This window comes from Lepidochelys olivacea (assembly GCF_965140295.1).
Source record: "Lepidochelys olivacea isolate rLepOli2 genome assembly, chromosome: 1".
Taxonomy (NCBI): Eukaryota; Metazoa; Chordata; order Testudines; family Cheloniidae; genus Lepidochelys; species Lepidochelys olivacea.
Window position 1 is genome coordinate 288,745,333 of NC_140411.1, and position 14,764 is coordinate 288,760,096.

At 42.4% G+C, this 14,764-nt stretch overlaps 1 protein-coding gene across 1 annotated transcript in view; it reads left to right on the forward strand.

The window, feature by feature from the left end:
* The window catches only part of CPM (carboxypeptidase M), a 67,094-nt gene that overhangs the window by 44,805 nt on the left and 7,525 nt on the right, over positions 1–14,764 (forward strand). The window contains exons 4-7 of the mRNA XM_084610133.1: positions 4,813–4,985; positions 7,255–7,439; positions 7,701–7,871; positions 10,987–11,139. Of these exons, the coding sequence (XP_084466259.1) occupies positions 4,813–4,985; positions 7,255–7,439; positions 7,701–7,871; positions 10,987–11,139 (682 nt within the window). The remainder of the gene's footprint in view (positions 1–4,812; positions 4,986–7,254; positions 7,440–7,700; positions 7,872–10,986; positions 11,140–14,764) is intronic.

The window sequence follows — 14,764 nt, forward strand, 5'->3', positions numbered from 1 at the left end:
GCCACATCAAGATGCTAGGGTTTTAGAGCCATAGTCAGGCAGCTCTCTGCTTCATCAGGCAGATATATATCCTTGTCCAAGTCATCTTCCTTCTGTAGTGGCCTTGGTCCACACAACTCCAGCTCTTTCTCCTTTGCCGAGTTGGACTTTGATCCTGGCTGGACCTTGAGCAGGTTCTGAAGCTTAGTAAGCTCCTTTTGCAGCAGAAAGCACTGCTGTTCCCCTGTCTCCTACAATGTGAGGCAGGTCAGCTCTTACTCCTGTTTTACTGCTTGCCCTACGATCCTGTCTCATGAAGAGCAGATATCTTCCAGCTCCTGCTGGTATTGCGTGACCTGTGTCCGTAGTTCCAGGATTTCAGCCTGGTTCTGATCAGCAGTAGCAGCCTTCTCTTCTAGCTCATCACAGTAACTTATTGTAGAGGTTTGCTCTGTAGATGAGGGAGCTACTGCCATTATTGCGGCCTCTATTGTGCATGGGATCTTAGTGTTCGTGCCGCAGGACCTCCGCTTCTTTATTAGACTGCTACCTGCTCCTTTTGGGAGGTCTTTCTGGATGTCTAGCTCATCAGCCAATGCACTGTTATCCACACAAGCCTCCTGGTACTCTCTTTCTGTGCTCACCATCTTATCCTGGGTTTCCAGACATGCCTCTGTGCGTCAGACCTGCACATCTACAGAGGTGGGAATCATTCCTCTGGTCTTAGTCTCTAGCTCAGGGGTGGGCAATAATTTTCACAGGGGGCCCACTCCACGAATTTTGGTAAGTCCTCACGGGCCACACATTTCTTATTAATGAAATTACCTCACCATCTATTGTAAAAAGACCCCCATTATGTTCTTTACACAAAGTAATCACACTTAATAACAATTAACTGAATACATGATTATCCAAAACTTATCTTAGAAGGCAATTTATATTGCAAACCATTTTGTGAACACTTGTAAAAATTGTAACAACAACACTAACGCTAGCTTTTACTTACAACTTATGTTCATTATTAAAATTAAGTGTAAAAGAAGAAATGAAACTCACTCAGTGTGAAGAAGAAAGTCTCTGATGGGCATTAACAAGGGAGGTGAAGTCAGGTGTCATTTCTGTTGTTGCAATGCGGAGCACTGCTGCAAAGTGGTCATCATTGATCCAAGAGCTGTTCTTTGATTTATGGAATTTCATCACAGAAAATATCTGCTTGTAGATGCAAGTTGATCCGAACGGTACAAGCATCTTTTGGGCACAGAGCCTTGATCTTCGGAAAGTTCTGTTCATTGAGAGATACGTAAAACCTCGGAAGTGACGCTGATTTGAATTGCTCCTCAAGCAATGCATCACACTCCAAGTCAATAAGCTCAAGTTGGAGGTCACTTGGAGTGTTGTCCACAGGCCACATCACATGTGAAAGGGGAGGAGATCAAACCCATGTCATTTTCTATCATTCTAAAATCCTCGAAGCGGCAAGAAAATTCAGCATGCATAGTGAGCAGTAATGACATGTATCTTTCCAGGTTCTGGTCAGATATTGTAATCTGTTGCAAAGTGAGGAAGTGCGTGAACTGCTTGTTTCCAATCTAATGGGGAAAGGAGCAACTTTGTCATGAAAGATTTGACAAGGGAATCCATGTCATGAACAAAAAGCCCCCTACCTTTCAGTTTCGAATTCAGTTCGTTCATGTAACCCATAACATCAATGGCAAAATGCGAAATCAGAGAGCCAGTTCACATCGTTCAATTGAAGGAAAACCACATCTTTTCCTTTCATTTTCAAAAACAAATCAATCTCTGCTCTCAGATCCCACATTCTTTTCAGAACTTTCCCCAACCTAAGCCATCTAACATTTGTATGGTACTGAACATCCCTGAGCTCTGACTCAGACTCCTCCAGCAGAAAGACAAACTGCCTGAGGTTTTAATGCTCGTGCTCCAATAAAGTTGACCAGTTTTGTAATTGTATCCACAACATTGCTTAATTTCAGAACACTTTTGCAGAGGACCTCTTGGTGAATAATACAATGTAGAAAAATGATTTTCTGCTCTGGGTTTGTTTCTGTCACTTGGTCTTGTATTCTTTTCAACAATCCAACGTTTTTGCCTGTCAGATTAGGACTTCCATCAGTGGTCACACTCACCAATTTCTTCCACTCCAATCCCAATTTTGAGACACTTATTTACTGCCTCCAATAGATCTTTTCCAGTAGTCATATTTTTCATTGATACCAGTTCTTCTGAGAGTTCAAAATTTGTGGTAATACCTCAAATGAAAATCAACAACTGGGCTGTATCTTTAATGTCACAACTTTTGTTGAATGCCATTGCAAAGTATGAAAAATCATTTACCTTGCTTTTCAACTGTTGGTCCAGGTTCTCCGAGACAATGAAACATTTTTGAACTGCTTTTTCTTGTCTGGGCACAATATCGCAGCAGAGTCAACCAAACATTCCTTGATAAATTCTCCCTCGGAGAATGGTTTGCTGTTTTTGGCGATTTTGTGTACAATCATGTAGCTCGTTCTTATAATTCTGTCTTGTGTTGCGGATAGTTTTGTGAAAAAATTTTGCTCTTTTGCATTCGAGCAACCATCTAATGCGCTTTTCTAACTTTCTCTTCAGCAGACATGTTCTTATATGTGGATGCATGTTTGCTCTCGAAATGCTGGTTTAAGTTGTAGTCTTTGAAAAGTGCCACACTTTGCAATGTAAGCATACAGCTTTCCCTGTCACATCAGTAAAAAAGTATTTTGAAGTCCACTCTTTGTTAAATACTTGGCATTCAGCGTCTACTTTTCTCTTCTTTGATAAACTGATTTTTAAATTCTACCTCTCCACTGCAGTGCAAATAAAATAATTTGCGCAAAAACTGAAGGCTATTAAGTATTGTTGATTTTGTAGAATGGGGGTTAGGGGAATGTGACAAAGTGCATTTACCTTCTTCTCTTTTTTGGCTTTGATCCTGCAATGAGCTCTGTGAGCAGAGGTGAAAGTAAGCCGGTCCGGTCCAGCGTACCAGTAAGAAAGTGGGCACCGGTACACAGCCGATTGTACCGACAGGGCCACTGATGGCGGCGGGGGGTGGGGGTGGGGAGAACGGGCAGTTGTCCCGGGACCTGGCGATTTAAAAAGGCCTGGGGCTCCCGGCAGCAGCTGGAGCCCCTGGCCCTTTAAATTGCTGCCGGAGCCCTGGGGCTGCTGCTGCTACCCCAGGGCTCTGGCGGTGATTCAAAGGGCCCGGGGCTCCCGGGCGCCACTACCACGCCAGCGGTTGGAGCCCTGGGCCCTTTAAATCGTCACCTGAGCTCCAAGCCAGATAGCGCTGAAGGGCTGGCTGGGGGAGTCTGGCCCCAGCCCTGCCCCTTCCACCTGAAGCCCCACCCCTTCCGGGGTCCCACAGCCACCGTGCCACCTTGCCCAGGACCCCAGTTGCCCTGCGTACCGGGAAGTCCATTAAGTTACTTTCACCCTTGTCTGTGAGAATGGAGGTCTGCACCAAAACAAAGCGCTATTGACTTTTATTTTGGGCATTCCCCCTAAGGAGTTTGTTGCAGGGTCAGGGCCTTAGTTATTACTAATTTCTGGCTTCATAAAACAACAGAGTTTTTTGTTCATATACCAGACAAGGAAGATACTTACCAACAACTTAAGACAAATCAGCAAACTCATCAGTGACTAGTATTGTGGGCCTCTGTATTTTTAAAGAGATTAAGTTTAAAATAAATGAATTAAAAAAAAACATTTAAAATTCACGTTATCTTTTAGAAGAAATCCTCTCTCGTGGGACTAGTTAAGTTATGTGTTTTGATGCCTAGCAATACTTGAACTGCTGCAAAGATCACATCATATTTCAAGAATCCTGTAATGAATAGCTCTAAACCCCACGTAAAATGCTGGTTAGGAACCAGCCCAAACCAGAACCCTTTATTCCGTAGAAGTTTGTGACTAAGTAACTGCTACCATTCTTACTTAAACACTTGATTGTAAATTGTTATGTTGACAGTTTTACAAATGCTGATGTGTGATATAAGTCTGTACACCACTACTGGAAGCCACAGTTGTGGTATTGATTTTATTGTGCCCATAATGATGCGAGTGGCAGTTCTGAAAGCCGACAAGTGATCCGTAGAAGCTATATATCCATATGGGTGAGCAATGGTCTGTGGTAGAATAAACAGGGCCCAGTGAAAAGATCCGTAGGCAGTGCTGCTGACAGAATTGCTGGGCCCCTGGGCAAGGGCATTATGCACCTGCCCCAGGAAGGTCCAAGGCATTGTGGGATCAGTGCAGAAATCCACAGGCCCACCAGTGGTTGAACAGAGTGTTGTGTGTAGATATGGTGCACTGTGTGCACCCAAACAAGATGGCTAGTAAGAAGATATCGCCCCATGCAACAGTGCAATTCCCTAGCACAGACAACCCTACACCACTGATAGGATGGTTTTAATGTGCTAACAACGCATAGTTCTAAGATGGGTCTCAAACAAACAATCCCTATCTGCATATGACTTAAACATCATTGTAGCTGGCACAGTTCAGTTCCCACTACAGAAGAAACCCTAGTCAATCTGAATTTAAAATCACTTGTTAGAAGTGGCCCCTCCACATTCATTTCTTTCTCTTCTATTAAATTACATTTAATTTTCTAGAGGCCAAGAACTGTAACAAAATAATGTTGACCACAGCAGATGTGTGTTATGATTATAGTTTTGTGTCATGTTTATATCGCACAGTATTATTTTTGTCCAATCAAATACGCACTGTGCTGAGCGTCTTCCTGTCTTCATAGTGGACTTGAAAAATAAAAACCTGTGCTTCTTAATACAGACCGTTGGAAGGGAGCTGCTGCTCCATTTGATAGACTTCCTGGTGACCAACGATCAGAGCGATCCAGTTGTTACAAAGCTAATCGATAGCACGCGGATTCATATCATGCCATCAATGAACCCGGATGGATTTGAAGCTACAACAGTGCATGATTGTTATTACTCAGAAGGAAGGTAAGGATGTGTGTTTTTTCAGGGTGGGGAAGGGGGCAGAGGAGACAGTAAGTAGGGAGGTTGTTGTTTGTTTCGTTAACATTTAGAGATCGCCAAGTGGCTGGGTCATACTTGGTGGATAGACTAGCCTAGGAGCTACACTCGGGATATGTTTTGCGCCACAGTCTTTAGAAGGCATACTAAATGGGGCACAGGCTTTGCTTTGAAGAAAACTGTCAGACACTGCGTGTGCGAGAGAGCGAGCATGCGCATGCATGTGCCCTTGGAGATCAAGGGGCGGGCTGGGGGAGGAGAGAGAGAACGCCAGCTCTGAACTAGAGAGGAATGATCATAGTTTTTAAGTGGTTTAACCTTACGTTATTCTGGATTCTGACTCAAAGTACATCTTCTCGGGATCCCCAAAATGCCAAAAAATAAAGACAGTCACAAGGACGTAACTTGAGCTGAGAATCTCAAATTTTGAATGCCCTCTGCTCCCAACCCTTCTTTGAGATGAGGTGGAAGATTGAAAACTTAAAATGAATCTGTTTGCTGTGGGGAGGGAAGCATAAATGAATACAATGTTTAACAAGACAAATGCCAAACTGGGCAAAGCCTCCACTTCTCACCTGCCCCACCAAGAAAGAACATTTAAGAATTCACATTAAAACCAGACATTTTATGCACTACAAAAGCACAGTTATTCCACCCCACCCCTAGAGCAGAACACTTACCTTGTTTCAGTTGATTTCTACTCTGGGCCAGTTTTCGGCAAAGATGGAACAGACAGCTATACACGTGTCGGGAGGTGCTATGTAGTGTTTCCTCTAAAGCAGGGCTGACTGTATTCTTACAGCACATCTCCACTGAGAATTTTAGGCAATTCTCTGATGGTTGGTCTAGCACCAGTGTTGCTAGCATAGACTGCCGCAGCATTTTTACACTTCTGTATCCGTATTGCTTTTATCCAGTTAAGACAGGATAAAAATATTAGCAGCCACGTTCACACTAGCTGCAGTGGTACTAGATCATTGGCAGGAGAATTGCCACGTTCTCAATGAAGACAAAGCCCTAGGCCCCGTCTATGCTAATGAAAGGCAGAATTACAAAGTAGTATTAAAAAGCAGTCTCAATCATGTGGATGAGGTTGTGCAAACGGAGCTGGCTTCAAGGGAGATTGCACTAATGGTGGCTGGCTCTGTGTGTGTGTAAAGTATTTGATGCCAAAGAAAATGTAAATGTTGTGCCACGTCTGCAAACCTTTGTATGCTCTAGTGTGATTGCTGGTGACCCTGCAGAGACCAAAAATGGCAGAAAATTTTAAAAAGCCAGAGGAAAAAAAAGACAGGATGGAAAAGTATAAGGGAGAGAAATGCCAAGTGGCAGAGAACAAATTAACAAAGTTGGGAAGGTAGAGAAGAACAAAGTGCCCCATCCTGCCATTCATATTCATGCAAGTAGTCGTGCTGATTGTACCAGGACTACTTGTGTAACTAAGACTAGGGTTCTCTTGGGTCTTTTGCCTTGGCTGTCACAGCTACTTTGGCAACTTAGGGGATTTGGTGCCTTATTGAACTAGAGTAAGCCCTGCTTTTGGATAAGGTAGATTTTTATTCCTGAAACAAGTGGCTAAGATCTTTAAATGGAGGGTGGGATTTTTTTTTCCCATGGGGTGAAGCATCCACAGGATTGATGCTAAGCTGATGAGACTCTTAAAAATTAACACCCAAAGCTAAATATTAATCAGATGGGTAGATTGTCCTCCTAGGGGAGGAAAGAAAGGAAGAAATGAGCATTTGAACACAGATTGGAATTTCATACACCGTCAGAAGAAAAAAATGCTTTGGATATCTATAAAGTTTTTATAGCCACATGCTTGGGATGACTGCATTACGACTGGCAGTCATGTGTGGGTCATGTTTTCTTTCTAAAAAAGTGGAAAACAAACCCTTTTATTCCATACACTCTCTTATTTGGCTTATGCAACAATGTTACATTTTACTATGCTTTGGGTGAGGTTTCAAGCATCACTCCTAATGTCTCCACTTGGAAATATTTTAATTACTCTACAGTAATCAGTCCATTGTGGTCAGAGGCTAGTAGCATCCACAATGCGGAATAAAGTCACTATTTCATGATTTGTGAAAACCCAGTTTGTGATGCTCATTGTTTCTATGTACTGTTCCAGTAACTCTGTGCCCAACAGTCACTAACACAGACCCAAAGCATTGTGAATCTACTCAGATGCAACAGATTAACAAATATAGAACTGTATTTTCTTTCTCAAAAGGTTCAATAAGAATGGGAAAGATCTGAATAGGAATTTCCCTGATGTCTTCAACAATAACAATGTTACAATCCAGCCAGAGACTCAAGCAGTGATAAACTGGATAAAAAATGAGACGTTTGTTCTTTCAGCTAACTTGCACGGTGGAGCACTGGTTGCCAGTTACACATTTGATAACGGTAACCCAGGTAAGATAATATCCTTGTTTCCTATTTGGGTCCAGTTTTTTCTGCCAGCTTCAGCATGAGCAAAACAAAATGCCTGATGTGGTGAAGAGAAGCACCAGACTTACATGAGCTCAGATGTGTTGGGATACACTGGTAGTACAGTTTCACTGGATCACATAAACTGATGTGTAGGTTTGGGGGCTTAATATTTTTTATCTAAGACAATATTGTGTGTGTGTTAACATTAACTTGGCTTGTACCATGGCCATCTTTATTATACAGCTACTGGCTCTTTACAAGGCTATAGCAGATCCCAAGATGATGATGTTTTCATACACCTTGCAAAAACCTACTCTTCCAACCATGCCAGCATGTACAAAGGGAATGAATGTGGGAATAAACCAGTCTTTCCATATGGCATTACAAATGGGTATGCCTGGTACCAACTGCAAGGTAAAATTTCAGTGTTTTCCAATTTTCTCTGATCTCCACTGCTTTTATTTGATTCTCCAACATGTACTTGCTAACACACCTCTGCATTCCTTGACAGCGAAAGCTCTGTGACTTGTCCACACTAGTGTTTAACTCCAGTGAGCTGATTACTAATTAATTTGAGCTATCCAATGTGTTTGCAGTCTGGGCACTTCAGGACACAAGCTTTTGTGGAGCATCCAGATGAGCATGTACAAACATGTTAGCCAACACAAGTTAATGGGCCAGTTTCCACTGCCTGGGTCTTCAGCTCCTCCCTGCCCTCAAGCCCAGCTCTTTTACTGCTCCATCAGCCAGCATGCCACCTGTCACAGTTCAGGGCAATTGCACCTGTACTCCCCCTCTGTGGTCCAGCAAGGGCACCCGCTTTCAGGCTTCTGGCTCCCCTGGCTGTCACTTCTCTTGGGTGCATCTCTCTCACTTCTGACCAGGGTATCTCCAGGCTGAACAGTTCTCTGCCTTCACTGTGTTATTATCAGTAAAAGACAGGCTCTCGGAGCAAGCTTCTCTTGTCCTCTCTTCAGAGGTGAAGACACCGTGGTGAGTAGATCTAAGTACGTTATTCACGTAGCTGAAGTTGCGTAACTTAGATCAGTCTCTCCCCCCTTTCTTCCCCCCCACTGTAGACCAGGCCCAGGGGGTTTCAAGTTCATCACAGCTTCAGCTCAGAACAAGTACACTAATGACAAGCTTAGTCCACTCCTTATACACCCCTTATACATTTGATCTGGAGTTTCTAGGAGAAGGTAATTAGCAGACACTTGGTTTCTCTTCCCAAGGCATAAATTCAAAGGGATGGATTCCAATGGGTCATTTGCATTCCCCTTACTCGCAGGTATTTCCTAGGAAATCCACTTTACATGCATTGTTCCAAAAGGTCCTTTGAAGTTCCTCATATTGCATTAATTGCAATTAAATGCAGATTACATTCATACTGTCTTCTGGCTAACAAAGTTCCATACAATTTCACAATAGTACATAAATGTGCATTTTTAATACAATGGCCCCAAAGGTATTATACTTAATGCAGTAAAGTTTCTTAATTTCATAAAGTTTGTCCAGAACATTGCAGGACATTGTTAATCTGTCACATCTCCTCAGAGCTCCTCCTTAGCCAGCTGGCAAGGCTATCTGTTGGCAAGCTGCCACTAAGGCTTCCCCTCCCCTTCTGGCAGACCAGTTTTTCCCCACTCAGATAACACCACAATCCCATCTCCTTCATTTGCACTTGCTCCGTCAGCCCTGCCCCTACAATACACAAATTGAGAGGGAAGGGGTTAATGTTTATGCATTAATATAGATGCACATACATATACGATAAACTCTGTGCCAAATTCTTATCTCTGCTATGGTTGTGTAAATCAAGTGTCCATTTATCAGTAGAGTTATCTGTGCAGCTGAGATCAAAAAATCTCTCCTTTTGTTTAAAAAGGAGAGAATCAATTTCACTTAACATCTATCTTCATGTCTAATCACTGAAACAAATACACCCCTATTTATATCCATGTGTAAATAACCAGATATACACACCTGAATAACCACATTCTATGTACAATAATCACTATGAAAAGTGACACTACACGTATTTTGTAAACTATTTTCAACTACTCAACCAGTCTTCTCCCAAGCTTGGCAAAGCCTACATTCCTCCCAGAGTTCTCCATACTGCAAATGCCAAATCCAGGTTTTTACAACCAAAGTACTACAGCAGGGTGGATAAAAATCATTATATTAAAATATATATAATGGAATTTTATGTAAATTAAATACCTTTTATTTTTAAAAATAAACAGAAAATTTGAAATTATGACAACCTATGTTTAGTCCAAACGTACCATAACCTATTTAAAGCATTTAAATAAAAAATATATTCAAAGAGTACATGTTTGCTGCAAAGTTTTAAATAAAGTCAAACCACTGAACTGGTGGAAGTCATTGGCTTAGCCTCTGGAACCAGGGATTGTTGTAGAGCTAGCCCAGATTTTGACAGCAGTAACCTCTTCTGAAGTTGTAGAGAATATTTTCTTCATTTCATTCACGTAGTTCAGTTCATTAGCTAGTTAATTCAAAGTTAAGAAACCAATTAGGAGTTGAAAAAACATGGAAGCTTGTTTTCCTCTTCCAATCTATGAATAAAAATTCAGTGTGAGAGTGAGATCTACTAGTTCTAAAATCTTGAAGGACATAGTGACTAGAAACAATCAGTTCAATTCACTAACTGCAGATACTTCCTTTATTTAATAAATCAGTTTTAAATGCAGAACATGCTTTGACAAAAATAATTTTTTTCCTTTTGTGTCCAGCACATTTAAAGTAAGTTTGATTTAACTAATAAAAACCTTTAAATGCTGTTTTTGTGAATTTCTAATTTAATTCCAATTTCCATCCAAATAATTTGACACACAAAAATAAAAAAATCTAGTAAATAAGAAATATAATTTGCCATTTTCTAACATATTAAAATGTGTAAAAACTAAAATACTGAATAAATGTATTTTAAGCTAAATAATTGCTTAGATAAATATGTGTAAGATATAGTGTATCATCCCTGTTTAAATCAATTCACTTTGGTCCTCAGCATGCCAAAAAACCCACACCCGAACAATTTTTTTATTGTAAAAAAACAAAAAAAAGCCCACCTTTTCCCCACATTCATAATTCAAATGACTAAAAGGATTTTGCGGCACAACTAAGCATGACAAATTTAGTGCCAAAGTGTAATTTTTTGTCCCTCTTATAGATACGAGTACTTGGAGAGGTTTTGAATCAAAGGGTCCCCTTTCTCAACCATTATTATAGCCTTATTCTAGTAATTCCACCGCACTTTGGAGTTGTTTTTTTAAGTAATTAAGGAGGTTTTCCACAGGGGATCATAAATCTAACTGACTGTGGGATTAAAAAACAATTGCACTTCCCAACTTGTCATAATTTATCTAAAATTGCCCTTGCATCATGATCTAAGGAAATGCTTCAAGAAGGCTAGAGTTTAGGAAAAGTTGCAAGTCTCCTAGTTCATTTTTAGCTCTTACTTAGTGGCTCTCACTGTAATAATCAAATATTTTTTTTATTTTTTTAGGTGGGATGCAGGATTACAACTACATCTGGGGACAATGTTTTGAAATTACGTTGGAGTTGTCATGCTGTAAATATCCACCAGCAAGTCAACTTCAGGCATTCTGGAATGACAACAAAGCTGCTTTGATTGAATACATTAAACAAGTTCATCTCGGTGGGTAAACTTTTGTATTTTGAATTTCATCTGCTCAACTTCCAATACAGCTTGTGGGGAAGTTCCTGTAACAACATGGCCATGTAACAGGCTCTCCGGCAACAGGCTAGAACCAAGAGAACTACTTCTGTAAGGGACTTTGCCTTTCAGTATGAAATCTGGTTTTTCTTGATTCTTGCTGAATTAAGAGACGGATGTAGCAGAGAGCTGTGTGTGCCATCCTCATTTTAGAAACAATATTGTGAGCATGATGGTGGCTAAGAGAGGATAGTGAGACAGAGAATGCTGCCCAGAAGTGACTGGAACATCTGGAATATTAGCATTGTGAATGCATTTGTTCATAGGCCATTCTGAAGAAAAATGCAGACTTTTTTTTTAAACTGAACAATGTAGGTGAACCCCATTTAACCTGAGATTGGGGTTTGAGAAAAGAAAGGAAATCTCCAAATTAAGTGTATGTGAACATATCCATTTACTGTAAAAGCTGTGTTATCTGGCACCTTACCAACCAGAAAGCTCTAGAAACTGGCATTTCTGATATCTCCAAGTTCAAATCTTCAGAAGGGTTGCCAGGCTCCCTACCTGGCTCCATGTGGCTCCCATGTCCCTGCTGCTTCTAGGCGGAAGAACAGCCATGGGGGCTCTGTGCGGTACTCCTGCCTCACCCCGAGCACTGGCTCCACAGCTCCCATTGGCTGGGAACTGTGGCCAATGGGAGTTGCAGAGGCGGCACCTGCGGGTGGAGGCAGCATGTAGAGCCGCCTGGTCGTGCCTCCACCTAGGAGCAGCAGGGACATGAAGCCACTTGCAAGGAGCTGCTGAGGTGAGCGCTGCCAGGATCAGACACCCCGAAGCCCCTCCCATGCCCCAATCCCCTACCCCAAGCCCCCTCCCACACCCAAACTCCCTCCCTCCATTGGTAAGTATAACTCAGTTAACTGGAATTTTTGACTAACCAGCACCCTGTATCCCTCCAACATGTCGGACAACAAAGCTTTTACTGTATCTAGCTTTATTAAAATTGGATAGATACGGCCATAGTAGTGACACATACCAGTCAGAGCCATAATCCAGCTTTCACACCTATTAGGGGCAGTGAGCAGTGACCAGCACTGATTAAAATAGAAAGCTGTAGAAAGACACAGCCATTCTAAGAGACATTTATGAAAAAGCTTTTTTAAATGAAGACTGACAAAACATATCATTTGTGTCAAATGGGAAAAGGGTAGGGCTTACTTTTTGTGGGTTTGCTCATTTAGGATCTGGGAGCTATTAAGAGCAGAATTCATCTGCCTTCCTTATTTCTGACAGCCATCCAGGTTTCAAAGTATTGATTAAAACCTCGTAAGCCACTGACCACACAAAGGGCCCATTTTTGCAGCTGTTCTCTGCACAGATCTTCCCACTGACCTCTCTGGTGCTTCTATATGCAGAGCAGCTACAGAACTGAAGTCACCTAAAATAGAGACTTGTGTCCACCCAGTCTTTGGGAAGTGGACTCCAGTGGGCAATGTTCAATACAGGGTCCTCTGAGGAGTCAGACAAATATCACAGCCTCTGCCTCCATCCTATGGGTTCAGGAGGGAAAAGGAGTGAGAAAGATGCTGGGATCTAAAATCTACAGGGGGTCCATCCCTGGTGCAGACACGTGCTGAGGGGGAGAGGGGCATACAGCCAATATTGGGCACAGGAGATTAGAATCTATAGTAGTTAGGTGCAAGGGGAGAACACAGGTGAAGGAGCATGGCTCAACTACTTAGGAAATTAAAGGCTTCTCCCGCTCCTCTGTGGCTTTACTGAGGTGTCAGAGCTAGGAGCCAGTTGGAAGCAGCTGGCAACTGGTATTGCCAGCCTCAGGTGTTCAAAACTCATTAGTAAGGTTAAGATCTTGTCACGGTTTTTAGTAAAAGCTGCGGACAGGTCACAAGCAATAAACAAAAATTCATAGAAGCCCATGACCAGTCTGTGAGTTTAACTAAAAATAATTGGCAGGGGAGAGGCTGATGGGGGATGATGAAGCCCGAGCCCTGCTGTGAGGGGCAAAGGGGGTTTAGCAGCCACTGCCACCATGGCAGCTCCGGGTTCCCTGCCATTCACAGAGGCTGGGAGCTCTGGGTCCCCCCGACTGGCCAAGCCAGCTCAGGGCTCTGGGTCCCCACTGGCTGACAGCTTCAGCCCCTGCACCCCACGGCTGAAGCGGAAAATGTCAGAGATCTCTGAAAGTCATGGAATCCATGACTTCTGTGACCTCCATACCATAATCTTATCCTTTTTCATTAGTCATGCCCCATCTCCGCCCCCCAAAATCCCAGGATATTAGCTTAAACACAATAAGATTTAAAAAATAATAATTTGGCTCCTCTTTATTTGCCTTCTGGTTTCTAAGCAACTAGGATGTACTGAGGTCACGTTTTAAACTTTTCTTCACAACCATGTGGGCTGCAATCTTACTTTTCATTTTAAAACAAAACAAAACATGAATTTGGAGGCTGTGTCTCTAAGACAGTCATCAAGTATTGCAAGATTTGACAGAATTGCAACAGACTTCAGTCTTACGATATTAGCCCTTGAGGAAACCGTCCACCTATGCTCCTCATATGCTCCCTAGTACGAAGGAGGAGAGAGAGGAAATTTTGCCCTGCTTGCCCAGCAAGGACTGAGCTGAAGCCTTCGTCACTCAAGGAGTACTGCCTTATGTCACGCCGATGGAACCCTCCCAGCCCCTCCCTCTGCCAGGAACGGGACAGAAGTCACAGAACTCACCCTCATTACACTTTTTTTTCTGAGCCTGCAAACTGTGGTTTAGAATGAGTTTTCTGCACAGTGTGGTGCACCTAAAAGTGATGCCCTCACTTCAAAGGGGGCGGGGATCCTGAGCAATTTACAGTGGGCTGGGCGGGATTAGAGATGGCAGTTTGTATTGGGATGTTCACTAATTAAAGACAGTTGTAGGGTTTCACTTCAGAGAAAACCAGCATGGGGAGAAGGAATTAGATTTTTTTTTAAGTGAAAAGAAAAGGAGTACTTGTGGCACCTTAGAGACTAACCAATTTATTTGAGCATGAGCTTTCGTGAGCTACAGCTCACTTCATCGGATGCTCAAATAAACTGGTTAGTCTCTAAGGTGCCACAAGTACTCCTTTTCTTTTTGCGAATACAGACTAACACGGCTGTTACTCTGAAACCTGTTTTTAAGTGAAGTGTCGCAACCCTGCCCCCATGTGGGCAAAGGCTGGCAGTGCTAGAGGGCAGCAGCTTTTAAATGGAAGCGAGCAGTGATTTAACAGAGACCAACCCACAGTGCACTCCCATTAACAAGAGACATTTCCACATTTCCCTGTGCAACAGCTTTCATATGGGTATTAACGCCCCTATAGGTCTTATGGGCATACAGTGCTTGAATAGGAGCCTGCTCATATGGGCCCTGATTCCATATCCTGGAAGGAAAACGTACGTGCACATTTCTAGTTAGCATACTTATGTATTTTATAGCGTACTATAGAATTAGTGTGTTTGTAAAATTTGTTATAAAAAAAACCTGAGGGCAGGGAATTGTCAGGATTCACAGGCAGAAATACACCCTGCTCTTTAAACTTGTCATAGATCCTTGAAGCCCCAGTCATAG